General features: G+C 37.9%; 1 protein-coding gene across 1 annotated transcript in view; it reads right to left on the bottom strand.

Annotated features, from left to right (window-relative positions):
* The window catches only part of LOC149705056 (neural cell adhesion molecule 2-like), a 160554-nt gene extending 136630 nt beyond the window's left edge, over positions 1 to 23924 (bottom strand). Inside the window, exons 1-2 of the mRNA XM_089865227.1 lie at positions 23470 to 23924; positions 22055 to 22203 (exon numbers count right to left, since the gene is read on the bottom strand). Coding sequence (XP_089721353.1) covers positions 22055 to 22169 — 115 coding nt within the window. The 5' untranslated portion in view covers positions 22170 to 22203; positions 23470 to 23924. The remainder of the gene's footprint in view (positions 1 to 22054; positions 22204 to 23469) is intronic.
* Between the last annotated feature and the right edge of the window lie 654 nt (positions 23925 to 24578).

Here is a 24578-nt window from a genome sequence, read left to right as displayed (position 1 = left end):
CATGTGCGGGTAATGGCCCTGAAATATTATAATTTTTTAAATAATCTTATACGCAACCTAAAACATTAATTAAGACCTTAATTTTTTTTCCGAAATTTTTTAAAGCTTATTATCAAAAACATATCACGGTGGTAGACGTTAATTAACAGTAGTTGGGGGGTGGTGGTATGACGTACGTTACAGAAAACAAGTACCTACCATTGTTATTTATAAACCTTTGAAACGATTCCAGGAGATGAAAATATTTAAAATAAATTCAAATACATTTTCTTAAGTGCTTTAAATGTTTTTATAAAGAATGGGTAAAAGTAATTCTTGAACTGTTAAGCGAAATTCAATAAGGAAATCTTACTAATTTAGGTTGTAGATTTATTTAGTCCTCTGGGACTACTTAACTTTCTATCAGATACATATTCATCCGCTGTCTTAGTTTTCCGCACTTCATAAACCGTTCCCTTTCCGTATCGTTATCATAAGTAATATTCAGCGCGGTCTTCTGATACTTTTCTAAATGCTAAAAGGGTTGTATAGTACGGGACTTTCTAAAGAGGGCGAGGTTTTCCCTCTCCTTCTCTTTTTTTGGTTTTGGTTTTGCGGACGTGCGAAAACGCTTTTTGATTGACGATTTTTCTGTCTTTTCAGCAGCATTCGGCGTGCCACCAAACGGGTTTCTCTCGAATTAATGGCCGTTTTACTTTTAGCCTAGAATGTAGAAAACCGCTTTTTCGTGACAATTTTCTTAGAGCGAAATCCAGAAGGGAGCCCAGTCAGTGAGAGAGAGAGAGAGAGAGAGAGAGAGAAAGAGAGTTAGTTGTTCAAAAGAGATGAAGTCCCGCAAACCTTAACTCGACAAGGGAATAGAAACTCTTTTTTGCTGAAACAAGTCAACACTACCAAAACTAAACCACACCTCGCACTTTCTTTTTATTTAATTTTAATTTCATCTGTGGTTTAATTAAATTAGGGTTAAATGATAACTTTAAAGTTAAGGTAGTCGGGTATGTCTTTTCATAAATTTCCCGAGTATTTTGATTACAAATTATAGTTGAACTAGAGCTATTTTGGGGTTGGGTCACAAGTAACTAGTAATTTCAACTGAATTTTCTTGCAATTTTAACTACCAAGAAAACCTATTTTCAAAATTAATATTAAAACAATAAATGAATGAAGCTTCCCCATTAATTTCAACAAACATCAAACCCGGGAGGAAAGAGGTAAGATGGAGCCGTAATCTCCATACCTATAACCTTGCCTCTGTATCCTCGTGGCGCCATCTATTGCAGCGAATTCCTCCCAGCATCCTTAGCGTTTCAGTAGGGTTGTACGATAAGGAAACGTCGAGGATGCCCCCTGTGTCTTAAAAAAAGAAGCTAGTTCTCATACAAATAAAAGGGCGCACGAGGTACACTGGGAGACATTCATTGCCACACATGGCATGGCTCACCCCATTTTCGACTCCATGGACCCCCTCTCTCCTTCAAGATCAAAATAACAAACCCAGAAACGTATAAACAATTTCCAGGGTAAAAAACGCTAAAAAGAAATAAAAGCACGCTTGGCTTTCGAAAGGCGAAATCTGGTGCTTGTTCGTTTAATTTGAACCAATATAGACATAACGGGGGAACTGAGAAAACTTTAGTAGAAGTTAAGCTTTGAAACCCCATCCTCGCAACTTGGGCCGAATTGGTTGAACATATCCTTGTACGTTCATCGTATTTTGGCTTTCGCTGAGCGAGTATTTCGTCAAAGTCTTTTTAGCGAAAGTAGCTATATTATGTTAGACTCTGCTCTGGCAAAATAAGAAAAAACACGTTGGGAAGTGTACTGTTAACCCTTTGTCACTTGACACTGTTACGAAAGGCTTGGTAACCCTTAAAATTCTCCTATTTATAACGTAAACAGTCGCGGAAGGTCTCTATGATCACGAGTAAAAACCGTACAAGAAATCTTTACAACTTTCTATAGAGAGTTTTAGAGATAATACAAATAAACTATTTCGAGTTTCTCTAGACTCGGGTTAGAGAGAGACGTGTGTTTTCTCAACTACACAAGACGAATGTTTCGCAGGAAGTACGCTTGATATATATTGGATCACTTCTAAAACAAATTAAGCTACAACACACAGGGTTCCGGTGTTACCAAAAAGTCTTTCATCTCTATTTTTAAAAATAGAATTTACAGTTAAAGCAAAAACCGTGGAAATGTATCCAAGTTTGAAATTGTTTTATGGTGGAAAGGTTTTTGAAACTGTAATTGCCTCAAGCAAGTAAATTGGTAAATCTTCGAGTATTTCAATTTGTAACTAGGCCTAATCAGGGATAGATGTAATTTTAGAAGCAGGAATGGAGAACAGAGTAATCTGGGTGCGCGTCAAAGTCCCGAACCCCCTTTCCCCTTTCCCGGGGGGGGGGGATATGATAATGAAAGAAGAGGCGGGTCATAGCGACAGAGGTAAAAAGGAACCACGTATTTTTCGGTATGAGTCGGTCTGAAGTAAATACTAACCGTTCTCCATTCCTGCTTCTAAAATTACATCTATCCCTGGAGTAATCCAGATTTATTTCAAATCTCTATGCGGTTTAATGTTTCAAGTAATAAACCTCAAAAATTCTAAATAAATCATTGTGATTTCAGAGAAAGGTAATCTTAAACGTGACTTTAATCGTAGTAACGTGGCTGTAGGTCATAGTTCATCCAAACGAAACGAAATAACCAAGGTTTTTGAAACAGAAATAACGTAATGTAATATAGACAGTCATTAATCAAATTATATTAAAGAAGATATTCTAGTTTGTAGGCCTACCACCAGTAAAACTTTTTCCAGTTTGTATATTATGATATAATAGAACAGAAGAAAAATGCCAAGGTTGTATAGCGTAATGTAATGACGCTTTAAGGGTGTTGGACAGTTGACGACTTCGGAAAAGAACTGTTATTTTAATCCCATCAATCCCCGCGCTTGTTGTAAGTATAAGTAAGGAATTTTTGTAAGTAAAAGTAGCCAACCGCTCGCTTGTCTTTAAAAGCACGCCTGGAAATAGATAGAAGCCCGTGTTTCTAAATTGTTTTTGGACTCGAAGACCATTAGTTTCGACCTAACGAGGTAGACACTCAAAATATCGTACCTTACTAAAATAAAAGAAAAAATAAAATATAATTTATCGTATTCCTAGCTTGCCTTGCTTATACATGACCTTCTTTTTGTATATATACCATTTCAAGATGGGTTAAAACAAAGAGGTTATATTATTGTATATCTTAACCAATGGCCTTTCTTTTATAGGTAGTTTTATTATGTTGTTTCTTAACGCTCAACTGCAGCGTTGGAATCGTCTATCAATTCGGAATCGGAATCGGCTCTGGAGAGAAACTACGATATAGTCTTTGAGAAATATGACAAATATTTCGGTAAAATCGAATCGATAAATATTACTACGAGTTACTCGAGCTCTTCAAAAAACCATGTGACTTTTATCTATTGCTGAGCATACGCCAAAAAAGGTAGTCCAGGGTTCATACAACTTTTGGAAAACCGATTTCCCTGACTTTTCCAGGTTTTTCCCATATATTTCCCTGAGTTCTACAGGGTTTTTTAATAGTTGAAACAACCCCTTCAGAACAAACTTACTCTAACCTCCCAAATTTCCCTGAATTTCACTAAAAATTCTAAATTTCCCCAAGTTTTTTGTCAACAATTTATTTCCCTGAGTTTTTCCAGGTTTGTATGAACCCTGGTAGTCACTTTGTACGTACGCTTTTGGGCAGAAATATTTCGAAATATTTTCGATTTAACAAATATAAATTTTTAATCGCATTCAAATTTTCACATTAATTTCAAGTACACGAAAACCTTAAGGCAGTCTAACTTAAGTTCACCATCGTCCTACCAATTCTACCTGACATCCCGCTGTGGCGCTTTCAAAGTAATCTAAGCGACAATTTTAATCAAAAGAAGGAACGAAGCTCTGATGTAAGTTATCTTATATACACTTGGTGTTTCTGATAAGTCTGCCATAAATTTAAGAGGAACGATTTTCTTTGGTAAAACAATTTTGAGTGGAAAATGTTATAACTTCTATCTCCATTTTGATTGCCACACTGTTTTCGAGCTATGATTGAAAGAGTATTTTACGGATGACCCCCTTAAATTTTATAAGTAAAATAATGAAAAGAAAATTATTTCTAATTTAATTGAAGGGGTCATCCCTAAAACACTCAATCAAATCATAACTCGAAAACAGTGTCCCTTGGGGAAAACAAAAAGGCGATAGAAGTTATTACATTTTCGACTCAATGGCAGACTTATCAGAAACACCAAGTGCATATATAGGGGGAGGGGAGGGGGGATCAATTTGAGGCTAGCGAAGGTAAAATCCCTTTAATCTGATAGGCGCGCTCTTAATAAAGGAAGGGGATCTGGCGGTAGCAGCTCGAGCCACGCTTTACAAGCAAGACAGACGAAAGAAGAAGCTAGAGAGCGCTCTAGCTGCATGCATCGGCAGTAGGTACACCGGAGATGACTTTGTTTTATATCGGAATTAGGTCTAGCCAAGGCCTAGCTAGTATCCGTATAGGTATCCAGATAAATCCAATTAAAATAATTACAGGGACAGGCCAGCTAGCCAGCCAAGGCTTAAGCGTATATATATATATACAGGAGCCGCCGCGTGTTGCCTATGCAGCTTTCAATGATAATAGAAGCTGCCTTGAGCCTAATGATAGTGTACAGAGCTCTGGCCATAATAGGAAATTAAGAGAATCTATTATCTATCAATTTCTGGAACCGAACCGAACCGTGTACCGCGTACATTCTGCACAAATTAATGGAATTGTCACGCGACAAAAAAGAAGGGGTTACCGATTGCAAATTGCGGGTGTAGACTTGTTTAAAAGGTCAAAGGTGACAGACGATATACGCTCAATTTGATAGTTTAAAAGATCCCCAAATTTATGCTTTGGTCCCATTGAACCGAATTCCCATTCGACAGAAGGGGGTTTTTTTGGGGGTCCCATTCGACCGAACGTAGCCAAAGGTGCGGTTTTATTATAGTCCCATTGGACCGAAATTCTATTGAACTGGAAGAAGACATACTGTGTTATTATTGTTAAAATAAATGTGAGTTGAAAATGTATTACCGCACTAATTTTAACTACGTTTTAATTACGGCGAACCTCACCTACCCTAGCCTAACCTAACCTAACCTAACCAAACGTAACCTAACCTAACCTAACCTAACCCAACCCAACCTTGTTTGGAGGTAAAAAGATTATTTATATGAGTATTAAAAGCCCGCCTCTTACCACGAACAATTTATTAGCAATAATAGAAATATTTTGGAAAAGATGTCAGACAATTAATTGGAGAATATTTTGGAAAAGGTGGCAGCTAATTAATAGGAGAATATTTTGGAAAAGGTGGCAGCTAATTAATAGGAAAATCTTTTGGAAAAGGTGGCAGCTAATTAATAGGAGAATATTTTAGAAAAGGTGGTAGCTAATTAAAAGGAGAATATTTTGGAAAATGTGGCAGCTAATTAGTAGGAGAATGTTTTGGAAAAGGTTGCAGCTAATTAATAGGAGAATATTTTGGAAAAGGTGGCAGCTAATTAATAGGAGAATGTTTTGGAAAAGGTGGTAGCTAATTAAAAGGAGAATATTTTGGAAAAGGTGGTAGCTAGTTTAAAGGAGAATATTTTGGAAAATGTGGTAGCTAATTAGTAAGAGAATGTTTTGGAAAAGGTTGCAGCTAATTAATAGGAGAATATTTTGAAAAAGGTGGCAGCTAATTAATAGGATAATATTTTGGAAAAGGTGGCAGCTAATTAATAGGAGAATGTTTTGGAAAAGGTGGTAGCTATTTAAAGGGATAATATTTTGGAAAAGGTGGTAGCTAATTAAAAGGAGCATATTTTGGAAAAGGTGTCAACGAATTATTGGAACCAAACCAAACCAAACCTAAACTAACCTTAGCTAACCTAACCTAACCTAACCTATGCTAACCTAACCTAACCTATGCTAACCTAACCTAACCTATGCTAACCTAACTTAACCTAACCTATGCTAACCTAACCTAACCTATGCTAACCTAACCTAACCTAACCTATGCTAACCTAACCTAACCTAACCTATGCTAACCTAACCTAACCTAACCTAACCTAACCTAACCCAACCCAACCCACCCGAAACCAAAATATTAAAATTTTAATTTAAAATTTAAAGACATTGATGGAACTACCATTAAGACTGTACTTCATTTTAAGCACAATTTGATTATTAATTCTATATATCTGTTGCCTTGAAAGGAATGAAAGTGAGCGTTTTAATTAGTATCACGAAACATTTACTTTTAATATTATTAACTATTAACATACATTTCGGAGATTCGAACCAACAACCTATCGCTTCGCAGTCCAACATCGTATCCACTACACCACCGAATCGCTGACGGCTACATTGTTTCAAGTTATATTCATGTATTTTTTAGAGGCATATTCGGACGATTGGGATTTCGGTCCATCTATATCTATATAAATCAAAGTCCTGACTGACTGACTGACTGACTGACTGACTGACAGACTGACAGATAATCAACGCCCAGCCCAAACCGCTTGCCCTAGAAGGCTGAAAATTTGCAGGAACGTTACTCATAAGTAGTAGGCGCGTACTAAGAAAGATTTTTCCAATCCGCCGCCATCTTAAAAAATGGCGCCCAGAAATGTAAAAAATCTTCTCTATGCAATTAAGTACGCGCGTTTCAACCGATTTCACAAATATTTAGTACACTGGTTTGCTTTAACCTTAAGACGGGCTGAATGGTCTTTCGGGTTCGATTTGTTGCCATCTTTTTAAATGGCGGCCAAAAACTTAAAAACCCTTAATGTCCGCCTGAAAAGTAATAAAAAATATCCCGACGGGCTGACGGACTGTGCCGAGTGCCTTCGCTTCTAGGGTGCCACAAAAATATTAGTCATCAGTAAAATCTACACATTCTTTATATCATTTTAGATGGAAGTTCTTATTACACGCGAGCGACGCCGCGGGTAACGGCTAGTCGGGAATATAGCCATTGGGCTGGAAATCTAAAATCATTGCGGGATATTCGGTCGAATGGGATTTCGGTCCATTGGGAATTCGGTTGAAAGGAACGATACCAAATTTATACCACCATGCACATTTTGTTTTTGTTAAACGGAATTTTTACCTCTCCGAGTGACGTATGTCACGGAGAGGTTCTAATTTCGACGTGTCTGTGTGTGTGTGTGTGTGTGTGTGTGTGTGTCTGTCTGTTGTTACACCCACGTGACCGCGTTCGCAGTTTGCAAATCGGAGCAAACGTGTTCTCAATTTCCGGAAATTTCGAAAATTGTATTACACTTACAGGCTATTACTCCATTGCCTCTGGTCTTTGTCCATCCTACATGGACACCAGTCTGTACACACTGGCTTCTAATCACAATCATCTGCTGCTCTTTGTCCATCCCACATGGACACCAGTCTGTACACACTGGCTTCTAATCCCCACCCTCTTGTGGTCTTTGTCCATCCCACATGGACACCAGTCTGGCCACACTGGCTTCTAATCACCACCGTCATCTGCTCTTTGTCCATCCCACATGGACACCAGTCTGTACACCTGGCTTCTAACACCACCATCTTCTGGTCTTTGTTTTTGTCCATCCCACATGGACACCAGTCTGTACACACTGGTTTCTACACACCACCATCTTCTGGTCATTGTTTTTGTCCATCCCACATGGACACCAGTCTGCACACCTGGCTTCTACTCCATCATCATCGTTAAGGTTAAGACATACGCGGCGATCGGCCAGGGTTACGAGAAACGTCCGGCCTCCCTAAGGTGGGGCTTCCACCAAAGGTTCACGCAATTGCGCTGTTCTTATCCATGGCTGCGATTCGAAACCCTTATATACTACCTATTTTAGTAAGGCGAAGCAACCGGCGTATGCTTCATTTCAAACGCCAATATTAGTCAAGTCTCTTAAGAATGTTTAATTGTTCTTTTTTAAAACGATGTAACGTTCAATAAGGCGAATAACTAACGAAGAAAATATTAAATATTAATTATATTTATTTTAATATTTAAGATAATCTTGTTTCTCAATTCAAAATTAATACGGAAAGAGTTAAAAGCAGTCTATGTTTTTGTCTGTATGTGTCCGTCCGTTGTTACACTAGTGCGCTGCGTTAGAAGTTCGTTTTGTTTTGATGTGTAAAGAAATCCAACACAACCATAATATTCCCTTTATCCTTAATATAAACTGAATATGTGGAAATATTTTTCGTAATTATGATGCATTTAGTACTTTTGTAGCTTTAAAGCTCTATTTCATTTTGATATTCCAAAGATTTTTTTTAATATTATTATTTAAAATGGATGTTTACATATTACTTAAGCTATACTACATCTGTTTATAGCATAATCCTTTCTAAAATCATAGTGACCAACGATGCTATGTTGGTCAAATGAACTCTTATTTGTCAATAGGCCTAGTGAACCAAAAAATAAAGTTTGGGTTTGGTTTTCGTTTCTGTATGCAGAGACATTAACGGTTCAGAGTGAGCAGAAAGTTAAATACACTTTTAAATAATTAGGCTTAGATTTATAATCATGGTGGAAATCTGGGTCGCGTTCAGCAGAGCCTCGCGTTGCTGAACGCGGCCCAGGGATTTTGTTTTTGAATTCTGACGTCACGGTGCTTAGCGCTGAGCTAGCGCGGTCTTCAAAGAAAATAGTCTGCTTTTTTGATAACGTGACGTAAAACGCGTAGTTCTCAGCTTGGCGAAAAAACCATGGAGGAATTAATACAAATAGCTCTATGGGACTATAGCTATTTAATTGGCGTGAAACCAGTTGATCACGCGAGAATTTTAAGAGATATGTTAGTTTCTAATTTTAATTATAAAAGTTGTTATCTATCTCTATAAATATGTTATCCTACAATTTTTGTTAAGCCTTGGTACCTTGCACGCTTTATTGCGCTAGCGTCATTTATAAAACGCCGATGACCCGTTTTTCCCCCATCGGATGATTTTAATGTGTATAAGTATATCATTATTGGATGTAAAATGTCGTCTGATTTACAGTAAATTTGCTATGCTTTGTATACTGCTTTAATATTTCATAAATTTTAACTTAAGAAACATTTCCATATCTGGGTAAATAAGTTTGTAAGTAGTCGTCTTGACTCGGAGAGGTAATATTTTGGTTTTCCCAACTTGTTAAATCGATCTCTAACAGGAAATTTGGAGTTATTTTAATTGAAGGTAATTTGTATTGTAATGTCGCGAACAGGGAAACCTAATTAAGATTGATTAACGATATCCATTTCTTAAAAATTACTATTAAAAAATATTAAAAAGAAAGTAATTTATAAATTTTGCATTAATCACTTCAATCATTCATACGACAAGGTCACGAGGGGTTAATCACGGGGTTTGAGGCATAGAATGTGAACGATATAGCTGCATGGTCCAAGACCTTTAATAATTAGAAAAGGCATTGTACGGACTATTATAATTTGAACGGTAATTATATCTTATTAAAACATTCTCTCGAAAATTAAACTAATTCCTTTTAATTTATACCTAGAAATGATTTCATCGCGTCATCATGTGACAACACGTGACGTAGTATAAGCATACGCCTAGCTGCAGCCAAATTGATTCATTTTTCGTATTAAAAATATATATGGTTTAATATTTGAAACGTGAGTAGAATCGCACGCGTATATTTTTAGGGGGTCGGGGGTCCTTTTGTTATAGGGCGTCTTTAATTAACCCGAGGCGGGGGGGGGGGGAGAAAGGGGAATTGATTTACGATGGAGCTATATCATTTCAAAAATGTCACGCGTATTATTTCCCGCCTATTCCTATTCAACACCGCTGGTCAAATGTATATTATGATCAGAAAGGTGCCAACTGAATGAATGACCGCGCCGCATCCGAATTAAGACATCCTTATAAAATTATATCAGTAATGGTTTGATCTAAGTGATTTAAAATATAGCGACGATGACGGTGAATGTTCTCAGACTGACCTAAATGAGTTCTTGCCGCGTAATGTTCGCGGAAATTATCCGTGACTGAGCTAATATACGCAATGCAAAATGTGTACATCATATAGCTTATATCATAGTTTATAAGTGATGTGTTCGTTCCATAAGTGAGACACTAACTATACAAGTTCGTAATACTACTGAGAGACTTACAGCTCAAGCTAGTTCTAGCAGAACGACGGAAGCGAGAATTGGAGTCCTATACTAGGTGGTTAATTTTACAGTCCATCTAGTCCTATTTAGTCTGTACCAAGCCAATGATAGCGCCTTACCAGGCGTCGCTTTACCCAGAATCCATGACCTACGTTACTTCATAACAAGCTCCAGTTTGTAACCAGTGACAAACTTATGGTGGTAACATATCTTATGAAATTATGCTTATACCTGTACCAAGTTGGCAAGCTTTAGGTTATGGCCATTTATTTCCTAAGCCGAATAGACATTATTGTCGTCCTGTTGTGGTCGTGTATACTGTTTTTACCTCTTGTCGATCGATACACGGGGTAGAGAGGTTTTGAATAATGAATGTAAATTGTTCCCTCAACTAACGTTTTGATTTACTTAAACTATATAGCTTAGATCCCATTACATAAACATACTGTACTACATCTCACCGGGATTATATATATTAGAATCTACAACCTGTTTTGAGTCGCTTTATATTCAATAGAATGGTTAAGAAAATGTATCGATGTAAGTGTACCTAGGTTAAGGAGCGTCATCTGCTACAAAACTTTCCCTATTGTTTTAATACTAAATAAATTTCACTAATTTCCACGTTTTTTTCATCTTAACCAATTTCCATGGATTAATTATTTCTCTAACTAAGAATGAAGACATTGAAATATCATTTCCATGTTTTCCATGTTTATATGAACCCTGTAAAACATTTCATTAATTGGTCTCTTTCAAACAAAAAAACCACCATGGGCAGCAGCGATAATAATAATTTCTCATTCAAGCTTAAAGAGAACTCGGACAATTTCTTCATTAGTCCATTTCCGGTCAAGGAAACTTTCCCCGTCGTTTTTTTCCTATTTCTTTTATTAAAAGGCAATAATTTGAAGTAAATCATCAAAAGTGGTCTATTGACTCGTGGTAAATGAAATATGGTTGATAAAGGTGCTAAATCAAAACGTGGAAATTACAACAATGTTTTACTTCGTGTTATAAGCTTCCACGTGTCTCTTTTATTTCGACTTTTCTATTCTCTCCATTTCTAACTCCCGGACTTCTTAGCGATAAGACCACCGATAAAAATAACGGCAGTCTACGCCCCTTTAGTCCCCAAAAAACGATCGCTCCACTATATTTAAAGAGGCCATTCCATCCTGAAATACAAGCTATTTGATCCCCACCTTCCGTAAGGCTTTATTAATTCGAAATTATTACCGGGACTAAAGTTTGTCGCGACCAAGCACCTTGTTCCGATTAAAAAAGTCCATTCCCGGTTCTATTGCCCGTCCGAGACTCCGTATATCCTATATACACTCGGTCATAGTTACTCGAATTAAATGGTAAAATAAAAGACTATAGTTTGGCTAAAATCTCAGCAAGCGACGGATCTTTTCCACCAGTCAGAAAGCCCCTTAATCACCCATGGATTCCCCTTTTTAAATAGATAATTCGTAACATTATTTGGGGCGCCTTGCTTAGTATTTTTGTCGACGTCACTCAAGGGGCGTTCAGTGCATATACCAAAGAAATAGGTTACGTGATCGGTTTGCCTCGCTAAACGCCGTCATACTATTTCGTTAGTTGGCCCTCAATTTCCGGAAACAAGATTTTCTATTTCCGAAAGTACGAACGGTAAAACATTTTTACGAATATTTATTAGCAAAACTAACTTATTATCTAATCAAATTTCATATTCCCAAGTGTTTAAAACTCTCAAAACAGTCGAAATTAAACGCTACATGATACAACCCGACCTTTCGAGTAACCATTTATTTAAAGAACACTGACATTTCTTTTCAGGTAAGTCTTATAGAAGGTGGCTGTAGCACGTCCGGATTTGAAACTAGGATGTATTTCCGTATTTCTCTGTGATATTTTTTCCTTTTTTCCTTTTTCCATCATCCATTACTTTCCCCGCACCTTCTCCTCTCCCCCCTCTCTCTCTCTCTCTCTCTCTTGACCACGCACCCGTACCCCTGATTTCCTTCCGTTGGACTCCTTTACGATTGTCAAGCCATTGGCTCCCTCATTCATTGTGTTCGTGGTCAAAGAGTGTGTATATACTAGAGACCTACATCGTATAAAGAGCGGGCCCAATTTTTCTATATACCCTAGGGTTTGAGTGTATTACTCGGGTTAGAGTGTACGGATTTCTAAAGCGTATAGTTAAAAGACGTAGGTGACCGGCGGAAACCTTTTCTTCTGTTTAACATTAACATTTAGATCAATCGTTTGGGAGGTTAGCTTTGACAGCTGTACTGTATACTTAGAAAAAGAAGAAATTAACCTTTGTAGGTACGCACGCGCTGCTATTATTGGTTTCATCATAAGTTCATAAGATATGTTGGCCATAAGTTTGTCACTGGTTACAAACTGGAGCTTGTCATGAAGTGAGTGAGGTAGGTCATAGATTCGAGGTAAAGCGACGACGCCTGGTGAGGCGCTGCTGTCAAAGGCTTAGAACAGACTAAATAGGACCAGATGGACGTCCTGCAAAATTAACCATTTAGTGTCATACTTATGGAAGGAACATATCTTATATACTTATGATTTCGTCAAAGGTATGAAAACCAACCTCACGGTGATCAATTAGTTTCTGCATACAAGGGTTCGTAAGAAATTTATAAAATAAAACTGCTATGTTCATTTTCCAAAGACGTGGTTAGATTTGTCTTGAACCAAAAGGACTTCTGCTGCAGGTAACTTTCAAACCCTAGCATAGAAAGTGTCTTCTGTAATTGAGACTCTAAAGCATGCAGGTCCTGGATCATTTCGAGATTTTCAAAAAAATCTCCTTGCAATTTTGAAGCGATAATAACTAGGAAATTTCACCTGAAAGGTGAGTACTTGAACCATTAAAGACTAGAGACTTAAAAGAGGGTGAATACGAGATGAAGGGTAAATATAGGCGAGCTGGAAAAGAAGATAACCGAACGAAATACCAAGAAAGCTTTTAAAAGATCTAAAGGCTCATCAGATCCTTTCTTCTTCTTTTTTTTTCTTCCCCTTTCTTACGAAGAAATTCTTTTTTTTTTAAAAAAGAAAGGGTTAAAGGTGTAACAAATAATAATAATAGCTAGCGCCAAAAATTCATTCCAAAAGAGGGACCACCTCCGTTAGTGTAAGTCTCTCTCTCTCTCTCTCTCTCTCTCTCTCTCTCTCTCTCTCTCTCTCTCTCTCTCTCTTTATCCGGCTACTCAAGGAATGACGCGTTAAGGGTTTGAGGAGAGAACCTTAACCTTAAGGAAAAGGAGGCAAGCCGAGAGAGAATTCTCTCTTTCTCTCTCTCTTCTCTCTCTCAACAGAGATCGATATCTTTTTCATCGAAAAACGGAACGCGCGCGAGCGGCTCTTCAAAAAAATTTCCCCGATCCATCATATTAAGTGAGTGATCATGATCAATTCGAGGAATGTTTAGGAATATTATATTTATGGTGAAAAATGCGATAAAAAAAAAGATAGAAATGTGTGAAGTTAGGGGGGATTATTTCGGGATTCGTGGATTGGAGTACAACGGGAAGTAATTCGTCTGTCGTCTGCTACACTATATTTTTTTTTGTCTTTGTAGCAGACGCCAGACTAATTTCTTCTCTTCGGGGATAAGCCTAATTTCCGGTGATAGGAAATAAGGTGGGCTAGTTGGAATTGTTTTAAACAAAAAAATATTTTTTAAATATTTGTAATGACATTTTTTCTTCAATTTGCGTTTTTGCCGCCCGGGCCCTAGTTAAGATTGGAGTGTTTTAGGGATGACTCCTTAATTAAAATTAGAAATCATTGTCTTTCAGTCTCTTAATTACATTTAAGGGTCCATTTACAAATCTCTTATACCATTGTTTTTGGGGGGGGGGGGGGGTTGAAAAACAAGATATTCTCATCACTTTGCCAAAGTCGGAATATGATTACTTAGCTCGCCTATGAACCTAGTTAGTAAGAAAGCTATTCGATTCTGCTTTTGGCGGGGCGGTATACGCGGCGCGCGCGCTGTCCTTATAAAGAGGGGTCATGCTCGACGGGGTCAAGTGGGCGGTGGGAAGGTGGGGGAACACCAAGCTCCCCCTCTAGCGGTGGGGGAGGGAAACCCTTGGTTCGCGTGGTGATGGTGGTAAGAAGTTAGTCGTGATCGTCATTAGAAAACACAAGACGGCGTAAAGAGGCTATCCCGCTTCGCTCGAGTTAGGACACACAGCTAAAGAAATCCTAAGCGAGCGAGAGGTCCGTGTTTGCGGCAACGTTCCTTCATTCTTCCACGAGATTTTTGCTTAAGAGCAACTTAGAAACGTCAGAGAGGGGTTGGACATTGCTTTGTTTACCTAAACTTACGATACACACGCAACCTAGACTTGAATAAATGAACAATAACAATTTTTCCTTGCACTATAGCTCATTAGGGTGGACACAGATTTTCTTCTCGTTTCAAAAAACATTGCAGACTTCTTCAGTTTTCCCCTGAAATTTATCACCCATTTTAAAAAAAATTAACTTTCCAGGATTTCCAAGTACTGCGTCGAACCTAATCGCGTAATTTTACTTAAATCAGTTGAAATTTGTGCTTGTTATCAACTCAAAAAAAGCGAGTAACCGTTTCCTCGATCTAGCTAAAGTAGAAAACGCATCTTGGCGTTCGTTGTCTTCCAGTATATACTCAAGGCAAACTGGTACGTGTAGAAAAGCTTGGATAGCGAACGCGAGCGCGAGGGCGAGCCACGACGATGGCCAAGGTCCCGTTGTGAATCCTAATTACCGTGGACCGCTTTATTGACGTTCGCATTAGGATAGCTTTTACCAGGGCCTTCTTCAATCAAGCTTGGACCATTTCGACCAGAAACAATGTAATCCCAGTATCATCTTAAAATAAACCAATACCAAAGCCTCTTCAATTGACGCTCGGTGTATTTTGTCGAAAAGGTACGTTACGATACGTGGGTTCCTGAAGGTCCGCACCTTTGAGCGCCGAAAGATAGCCTGGATACACCTGCCATTTGCAGAGAGTGCTGCTATACTCTCCACATCTGAGGGATGATACGGCGTTGATACGACGACGCTGTTATAGAACACAGCCTTCTCAAACTAAGGCATTGACATATGACTAACAATACCACAAGTTCGCAACTCCAAATTGGGTGCGAAGTTAGGTTTGCCAAAGCCTTACAAATACTTCAAAAGCAAACAGGCAAAATTAAAAAAACATGGCGTGTCATGGTCTTTTATGGGAGAGGCTCTGAAACCACCGTTTTGGGGAGGGGGACCACGCAATTTTTCCTACCGTGTCATCTAAAGGATTAGGGTATTTTTTTTAGGACCCATCCGCTATAAAAGGCTTTTGAGGTTGAGGAATAAGCGGGAATTGGGGTATCATCAGGTGATTAGTTACGCAAGGTCTGCTACCTTGATAGAATTATACCAATTTCTTTTTCAAGCTCAAGTTACTCCATACATACAGACAGCCAGCCAGCCAGGGGAGAAAAAGTAAATTTTCAGAAAAATCATAACGGCGTATGATTTGAATGAAATTATGTCTAATCAGGAACTAAAAATAACTGTTAAAATTGTAGGTACAGCGCCACCTATTCGGAAAATATTCCTTTAGAATTAGAGATAAAATTGGTAAACAATATAAAATCAGATCTATCCCATCATATTCGGCATAAGTTGTAAAAACTTTCTTTAATGTTGTCTAATCGTACACTCTAAAAGTTTCGCGAGTCTGTAATTTTCCATACCTACTTCTTCCATCGGTAGTCCGTCGACTTACGGAAATAACATTTATCGTTGCATCTAAGCACTGAATGTAAGAAATATTTACAATGATACTAATTCAGTCTGGAATAGTAAACTAGAAAAAAAACCGCGATAATCTCATCTTGGCTAAAAATCAAGTATTATAAGGTCCTTGGACATTGTTTACTACATCATAATGAAACGCAATTCGGTATAAAGCGATGTGGAAAAGTAAAAGTGGATGTCCCTAAAGTTAAGAGTTATCTAATTAAGAAACCAACCAGAGGTATATAAGCCTCAACAGATCTATCTGGCTAGCAAGCAAGCGAGAGTAAGAGAGAGAGGGTACGTTGGGAATTGGAAAAATATACGACGTCCTCGTCCAAATTATTGCTCCGAGGAAATTTCTAGCGATAAATCAAGAGAGCGTATCATTGTTCTTTGATTAAAATGCTTTGGGAATTCCTCAAAAAATGTATAGGTAGGAAACGTACTAAAAACAGCGCCAGGACCAGCTTTTTCTAATGAATTCCTTAACCATTTCTTCAATGATCCTTGAACTTACTCTACCCCCCCTCTCACTCCCTCCCTGATGTCCCGCATCGTCGCGAAATCCCACTCTGGGATTTAGAGAAGAGAGATATGTTATGGCTACCATCTAAAATAAACGTCCAAAAACTTGGGGTTCTCGGACGACTCTAGAGGATCCAACGCGCGCGGGCATCTTGTCTACTAACCGACCAAGGAAGTACAGAAGTGTGTGTGTCCGATGGAATCCCCTTCTAACAGCGTCAATCCCAGATTGGATTAAAGGATGAGGTCCGTGTCTAGTCTCCCCCCCCCTTCATACCCTCCCACGTGACATGACCCCCGCGCTAAAATACACCCATTACCCCTTTCGAAAGACGAAGCGGGGGAAACAAGTTTGATAAGTCTATATGAGTATTGACCCTAACATTTTAGCTCTTAGTTTTTAAATCGAATAATTAAATCGCAATCAATGATACTTTAATACATCATAAAATATGTTCCTTAAGTTTGTCATTGGTTACAATCTGGAGCTTGTCATGAAGTGAATGAGGTCATAGATTCGAGGTAAAGCGAAGGAGGGCTATCTTTTTTAATTTCTCTCCCGACTTCTGTTGGCTCAAGCCAATAACCCCTTGAACCCGAATATTTCGCAAGGTTTTAAAATCGAAATCTTGGAAAGAGGATGGAAATATCAGGCTGTAACGCGGGACATTTTCAATCCTAGCTTGTCTGAGTTCGTCTTCTTTTGGCGCGCAAAAAAAAGGCGTTTTTGGAGCGCTCAAAAAGGCTCAAAGCCGAAGGAAGCCGCCTTCTATAGCGCAGGCTGCATCGTCTAGATCTGGAAGAAATATTTTCTGACAAAAATGACAGAGAGCAATATTTCCAGGCTATTTCTCGAGTAGCAAGCCGCGAATATTGGAGGATTTCAACCAAATCTATACCAACACCGAACGAGTGAATGACTATATACGTTGGAGCCAAAAACAATTTCCCAGAAACCACCACCCCCTCAACCTTAAAATCCGATTCCCCTTCCTCCCCCCATTTTTCTTCAAAATTCCGACCTGCTTTTTCAGTTTTGTCAAGGAGTTCAACTTGAAAAAATATTGGATTTCAATTCGATTGTAATACCGTTTAACTAATTTATTTTCGATTAATTTTCAAGGTCATTCTTTGATTTTCCATGAAACTTTGTACCTTGACCCTTGGGGTCATCATGAATTAACATTCGAGCTCAGATCTTTCTGAATTTACCATGACCTTTAGATGGATGACCTATTGTAATTAATTCCCAATAAGTTCAATGACTTTCGAGCTCGGCTTTTCCTATAGTTGACATGTCAGAGAATTAAAAATAAAATTAAAAAACTATTCACTGAAATTTAATTAACTCTATAATTAACAAACTTAAACATTTCAATAATTAATTAGGTCCAGGTACAACCGTATAATACTCGCGAAGATCTCAAACACTGCTGCGTATATAAAGTTAAAACTTTCACTAAATTTCAAGAAGGCTAAGAGCTATACTGTATATCTAGTTTATAAATCTAAAGGTTTCCAAGAAGAATCTTTGGGGATTAGGCCCAACCTATGCAATGAATAGGAGTTAAACTTCAACCAAGGCCTACATAAAGTTTTCTGGTACTAATATCCGAACTGAGCATTGATACAAGCGCGTATTCACGGATTTATAAGAGCTACTTTCAGCCCTTTCTCCATTGCAACATTTGCATTATTCATACAAAGCTCTCTTCATCGAGTATAAGTTGAAATATACACCATATTTAGTGCATGTATTTCCCACCAGACGGCTACTAAAGCTATAGTAGTAACTAAAACATTTAGTTTAATATGATAAGTAACGTAATAACCATAAGTACGACTGTTACAAATAAATATTATCAAAGGTGAAACCCGAATTAAATCGCGGATCTATTAATAATTTTAACTAATGTAAAGCTACTGAGGAGTGTCGTCTGCTTTAGTTTCTGTTAAACTTATTTGAATCTTAAGGAAAAAAGGGCACTGAACGTGACCATACATTGCTAGCTGACGTCAAAATTGAGTTAGCTCATTAAATTTTAATATCTAACATGATAAAAAAGTTAACAGAAATGGTTTAGGAGAACATTTTACTACTAACTATTCGAGTTGTCGTCAGAGGACGCTTCACATGTCGATCTAATTACATTGGACCACTTAATAGACATACTTATAGTTCTTATATTACTTATGAAGAAGCCTAAGCCTTTGCTAAGCTCGTGCTCACGAGCTTCAGAATCAAATATGAAATTCTACAGCCGCGCCACCTATTGTACATTTATTTTCCCGCACTTTTGAAATGTAATATTTTCGCCGGTATTTTCTATTCAGAAACATTATTAAAAATTCGAAAGGGTTTGAAAACCTTTTGATGTAAATATATATACAAAGTATTATTTTGTGTATCTCGGAAAAATAAAGCGTATAATTTTTGGTGAAAATTAAAAACAAAATTTTTCAAAGCCTGAAGAATAAAACTATATAGTATTAAAACCAATCTATAAAGTGTAATAATATGTTCTAACAGTGGGTTGAACGGAGATAGACGATTGCGTGACCTTATTATGTAATCATATATATACAGGGTGTTTATGATAAGTCTGCCATAATTTAAGGGGGATGTTCTTTGGGAAATCAACGGAAATCAATTTGATTTCCCAAAGAACATCCCCCTTAAATTATGCCAGACTAATTAGAAACACCCTTTACATATATATATATAAACAGCCTTATCTTTAGGCATCTGCGATAAAGTTACATAGAAACCAAGGTTATTATATAATAAAATTGAGAAAAGTATACTACCTCGTGGCGAAATAATCAACCGTAACAAACAACCAAATTGGGAAATACACGCGTAATGATATTGAATTAGGTCTAAGGTATATCACGTTGACTTAACCCTAACCCTAACCCTTTCCCGCTATTTCAAAAATTCAATTTGGCTATTCAATATGTTATCTGCGAAACAATTTACAAGATTTTTACAACCCATTCGCGTAGTGAGGTTTAATTAACTTCAAAGTAAGGGGGAGACTATATTAAATCCTTAGTAACTAATGTACAGGCGGCCTTAAGCCTTGTCCATTATTAATTAGAGCGTCACAAACGCAAATATATATATATTGTAAATCGTTAAAATCGGTGGCGGTATCGCAATCTCACCAAAATTCCCAAAACCCAAAACCGAATTTTCCGACTTTCGGAAGTGACTTCAAAGTTATAGACGGACCATTTTGATTAAACCTAAGGGAGTATCTTCACTCCCCGTTTTAAACAATACGAGAATATTAATTAGCCAAAGGACTAACCCGGGAGTGACCCGATCTTCGAGTGAAATAGTCTATAGAAATGGACGTAATAATAATAGTCCTATACGAGTAGGGTGATCGGTTTAGCGCGTGTAATCAATTTAGCTCGCTCCACTTATTATATAAACCGAGGTGTTGGACAGTTATCCTAACAATTATTCCTTACCAATTACCAAGAGTAAATAAAAATGAAACAAATATTGGAAGGAATTGAATGCGAGGGGGGGGTGGAAGTTTTCTCGCACGAGCTCGAGGGGGGGGGGTGTGGAAGTTTTTTCGCACGAGCTCGATAGGGGGGGGGAGCGATTCTACTAGAGCTCATTCTCTCAACGTCACAAATTTTAGTGAACTAAAGGATAAAAGGCTATATAGAAGGAGGTTGTTGTGCCCCTTTTAGATATTATTAGCTTGTGATATAAGGTCGCTGTTATTAGTTTGCCCAGTGGAATGTGTTTGTTATTAATGTTCGACATAAGGCAAGTGATGAAATTATCCATTGGAAGCTTTCATGCTCCCTCCCAGTATGCAAGAAGCGAAGATGAAGTGTTATAAGTTGTATAGCCCAGCAGCATGCACTGAGACATACGAGTTAATATGGCTTTTACTAATTTAACGCATTTATGAGTAACGGACGGACGGACGTTAATGCGCGGGTGTGTCACTACGTTATTAACAGACTTCTTTATATAACCCGATAGTTGTAAATCGTCTAAAACATACCATGACCTTTGAATATTTTAAATAAAAATAAGGTAGAAAAAGAAATTTTCCAAAAACCAATGCAGCATGAATATTTTCAGGATCAAGTATAAAAGGCCTTTCCAGACGGTACAACTTTTGACTCAACTAGATGGGTCAAAAAAGTTCTGTCAGAAAAATTGGTCAGTGATAAATTTTTAATTTTATGGTTCAACTTGTGTAACCAACTACTGTTCACACAACCCAACTAGTTTAGTCAACTCAAGTTGACTCATCTAAAGGCCTTTTCAGACGTTGCAACTTTTGACTCAACTACATGGGTCAAAAAAGTTGAGTAAGCAAAAATTGGTCAGTTGATCAATTTTTAATTTGGTTATTCAACTTTTCCAACTTAATTCAGTTCACACAACCCAACTACTTTACTCAACTCAAGTAGAGGAGTCAAAAAGTTGTATTGTCTGAAAAGGGCTTTAGTCTACTCTTGTCTGCTAAACTGGTCTTGATATTTTCAGTACTTTTAAGTGAAGCCTAAATATGTCTTGGCGTACAGGTATTTTGAAAAGGCGTATAGAGAGTGAGAGAGAGAGTCACGTGCTAACTGGAAATGGATTGTACATATATGGTTTTAGTTTAAGCTATACCGTCCGTGAGTCGCCCTTTGGGCAAAGTTGTGGGCGTCAAAATGAGTTTCTCCGGAGGGTTTGTCTCTGATCGTGCATAGTAGGAAGGTTGCATGGTTGTCTAGGCGAACAACGCTATCGATCGCCCGAGAAGATTTTTAGATACATACAATACTGTATATACGTAAGGTTACAGCCTAGATTATCGTATTTACATCCGAGTTAGCTTGTCTTGTCTCGAAACAACGTAAAAATGTACGTAAAAACGCGCCGTACTAACTAATAAACAAACAAGCCATAACCGTGTTTGGAATTTCCCTCAAAAGTTATACCATATTTTTCCATACAAAATTCCCAGACGTTTCCATGATCGTTTTTTAAAGTATTTTTCCCTGATCAATTATAATTGACCCTTTTGTAGTAATAAAGTCAGATATGATGTTGTAGTACAATTATGGACGTATAGTTCTTGTTAATTACTATTATTATTTTAAAACCGATTTTTGTGGATGAAAATTATTTTCAACTTCTTTCAAAATATTTCTTAGTCATTTGAAAACATTGTATCAAACAATTTAGGTCATTATTTTGAAAATCCCTTGGTTTTAGACGGTAAGGTCCGCGTAATACCCACTGATAGCCTATTTTCCCATAATTCACCTTCATCTCCATCAATTTCAAAAATTCCCACCATTCCCGGAATCCCAGATGATTGCGACATTGCATTGCAATATTTGTCAGAGGTTTAACAGGTAAAGTAGAAAAAAATACCTATTCATCTTTACACTTAAAAATTATATCACAATAATACGATCGCGGCGCCACGTTTGACATAAAAACAAGTATTAATAAAAAGAAAAAGTGTTCTTTCTACCTTTGGCACTGCTATCCCTTCTTGCCGTGACGACATTGAGTAGGTACACGACGACACACCAAACGTAGATAAAACGTCTTAGAGCGATCCAAGAGTTACGTTTACAACGATGCATACCGACACAAAGCTCGAAGAATGGGGGTTACCGTCTGTGATCAAAAATAGAGTTTACGAATATTGTAGATATCGAAAAATTTTAACACAAATATTAAGTACTACAATTTAACACTTTCAAACACTTAGGCATAAGGAATGAGACGTAATTTTCTAAACACACGCCCAGTACTAAGGATATTTTTAAAACTACGAGAAATTTGTCCATTTTTAACCCTAAAATGAAAAACAATTCGCAAAACGTCGTCAGTTGCGTTAAGTTACCGCCGGTAATTAGTAATTAACACCGCACCGAAAGTCTCAGACACGCAATTATTACTATTATATTTTTTTAATTTACAACGCGGATTACTAGTGGTAATCTATTTCGTGCCGATACATTTGGTAATTATATAAAAACAAACACCCTGAATTACCAATCATGATTAAAGAAATCCTTGTAAATTTAATTCGTATCGCGTTAATTACAACATCAAGTTAATTTATTGGTAATTACGTCGAAGGTAGATAGTTATCACTCATTCGCCACAAAAAGAAGCTCGGACAAAAATCAAAACCAACCTTAAATTGGTTTAAAATTTTTTTTAAAAAGAAATGAAATATTATGGTCTACATTTTTAACGGCACGGAATGAAATAATTTGGCGCGGAAGAACGATCCGTAATTGTAGTATAATTTAATTGGTTGTCGCACCAATGACGTCAGCACCATAATATAATAATCCAGAAATGGTGTGTATGTGTATAAATAAAGGTTAGAATCCGTCACATATCGTAGCAAAGCGAAAGGGGAATTCTTTCGGATAAAATAATGGATGTTCCAAAAGAGCACAGTGGCCGACTGCGGAGCGATTTGGTGGGAAACCTATTCACTGGCTTTCCGGCAACCTTCTGGTTGGAGGAACAGAGAGAACCTTTGAAGGGCCGTTTCCCCCCGTTACCATAGAAATAGTAGGCGCTAGGATCGAAAGAATCTAGCTGGCCTGGGTTTTGACTGAGACAGGCAGGCTAAGGCCAGGCAGCGAGGAGCATGCCTCGCGAGAATTTACTCTCTATCTCTCTCATTCCCTTCTCTCCAATGTCAGCAACCGGTTTCTCCTTACTCTACCACCTTAACCCACTCCTGGTAACCCCTGGTATGGCGCTACTTCCTAGTCTAAAGAGATGGTAACGCTCTCTAGCGAAGCTATTGCGAAACAATACCGCGGTACTTTTCAAAAGATTATTACCAGCGAGAATGGATAAAATATATAGAAAGTACTCGGAAAATTAGGGAGGGGCCAAAAAATAATTTATATTTACCTCTTTGTTTAGACTTCAAAGGTTCAGGCCATGGCACAAAACCCGGAACAATGTTGAGCGGGCTTGCTGGACCACGCTGGTTGAGATAGGAATTATTGCGAACTTGTTTCAAGAAGCCATGATCGTATGACCTCCAGATTTGCAGATTTTAGGGTAAGGGACTGTGGGCCGCTGTGTTTTGTTGATCTGAAAGCGCAAAGACTACTATGGGACGCGGATTGCGCTTGGACCTGAAAGGAAAAGGACTATGGGACGCGGATTGCGCTTGGACCTGAAAGGAAAGGGACTATGGGACGCGAATTGCGCTTGGACCTGAAAGGAAAGGGACTATGGGACGCGGATTGCGCTTGGACCTGAAAGGAAAGGGACTATGGGACGCGGATGGAGCTGCGAGCTGATTATAGGACGCGACGCTCTGACCTCAAAATTGTTAATGGCAATGTGCATAGAAACATTTAGAGCTCACTCATTTCTTATGGTATCCAGATGAACTCGTAGATAACAGCAAATCGCTTCAAAGTTCAAGGGTAACCATTAAAACACGTCGCGAAACCGAAAGTTCACACAATGTTCGAAACAGATACACGTAAATTGCGCCAAGTTCCAATGAATCTTTTAAAACACATCGCGAAATCGTCCGAAAGTTCAAAGATTGTTGAAACAACGCGTTGGGGAACCATCGTGACGTCATTTTAGTTGGTGATCCTCAATGCAACGCGCGTGCGCTAGAACATAGCCTTGATCCATCTCTGACGGCCAAACGTGGCCCTTGGAAGAAACATCCGTGATAATGTCATCTTGTAAAATAATGACCTGAAATTATAATGAATTCCATGAATTTATCTAACTGGCTATGCACACTCTGCACTATTTATCTACTCTTGATATATACAATATCCTTTTGAAATATGGTCTGAACTGAATGGAGCTACAGTGCTATCGCGTAACGCCTCCTAACGGACAGACGTCGCGTTCCTTTGGATACGCTCCGTTTGTAGGTACAATATGAAAGAATGCATTACGAGCTACCTTAGTAAATAGTGGTTTATTCTTAGCATCATTATGAACACGGTTTTGATGTCTTAACGAGAATAGAATCGTTATAGAAA

Source organism: Phalangium opilio, unplaced genomic scaffold (assembly GCF_054372755.1).
Source record: "Phalangium opilio isolate 3A_F unplaced genomic scaffold, DU_Popi_V2 ptg000014l_1, whole genome shotgun sequence".
Classification (NCBI taxonomy): domain Eukaryota; kingdom Metazoa; phylum Arthropoda; class Arachnida; order Opiliones; family Phalangiidae; genus Phalangium; species Phalangium opilio.
This window is presented reverse-complemented; position numbering and strand designations above follow the sequence as displayed.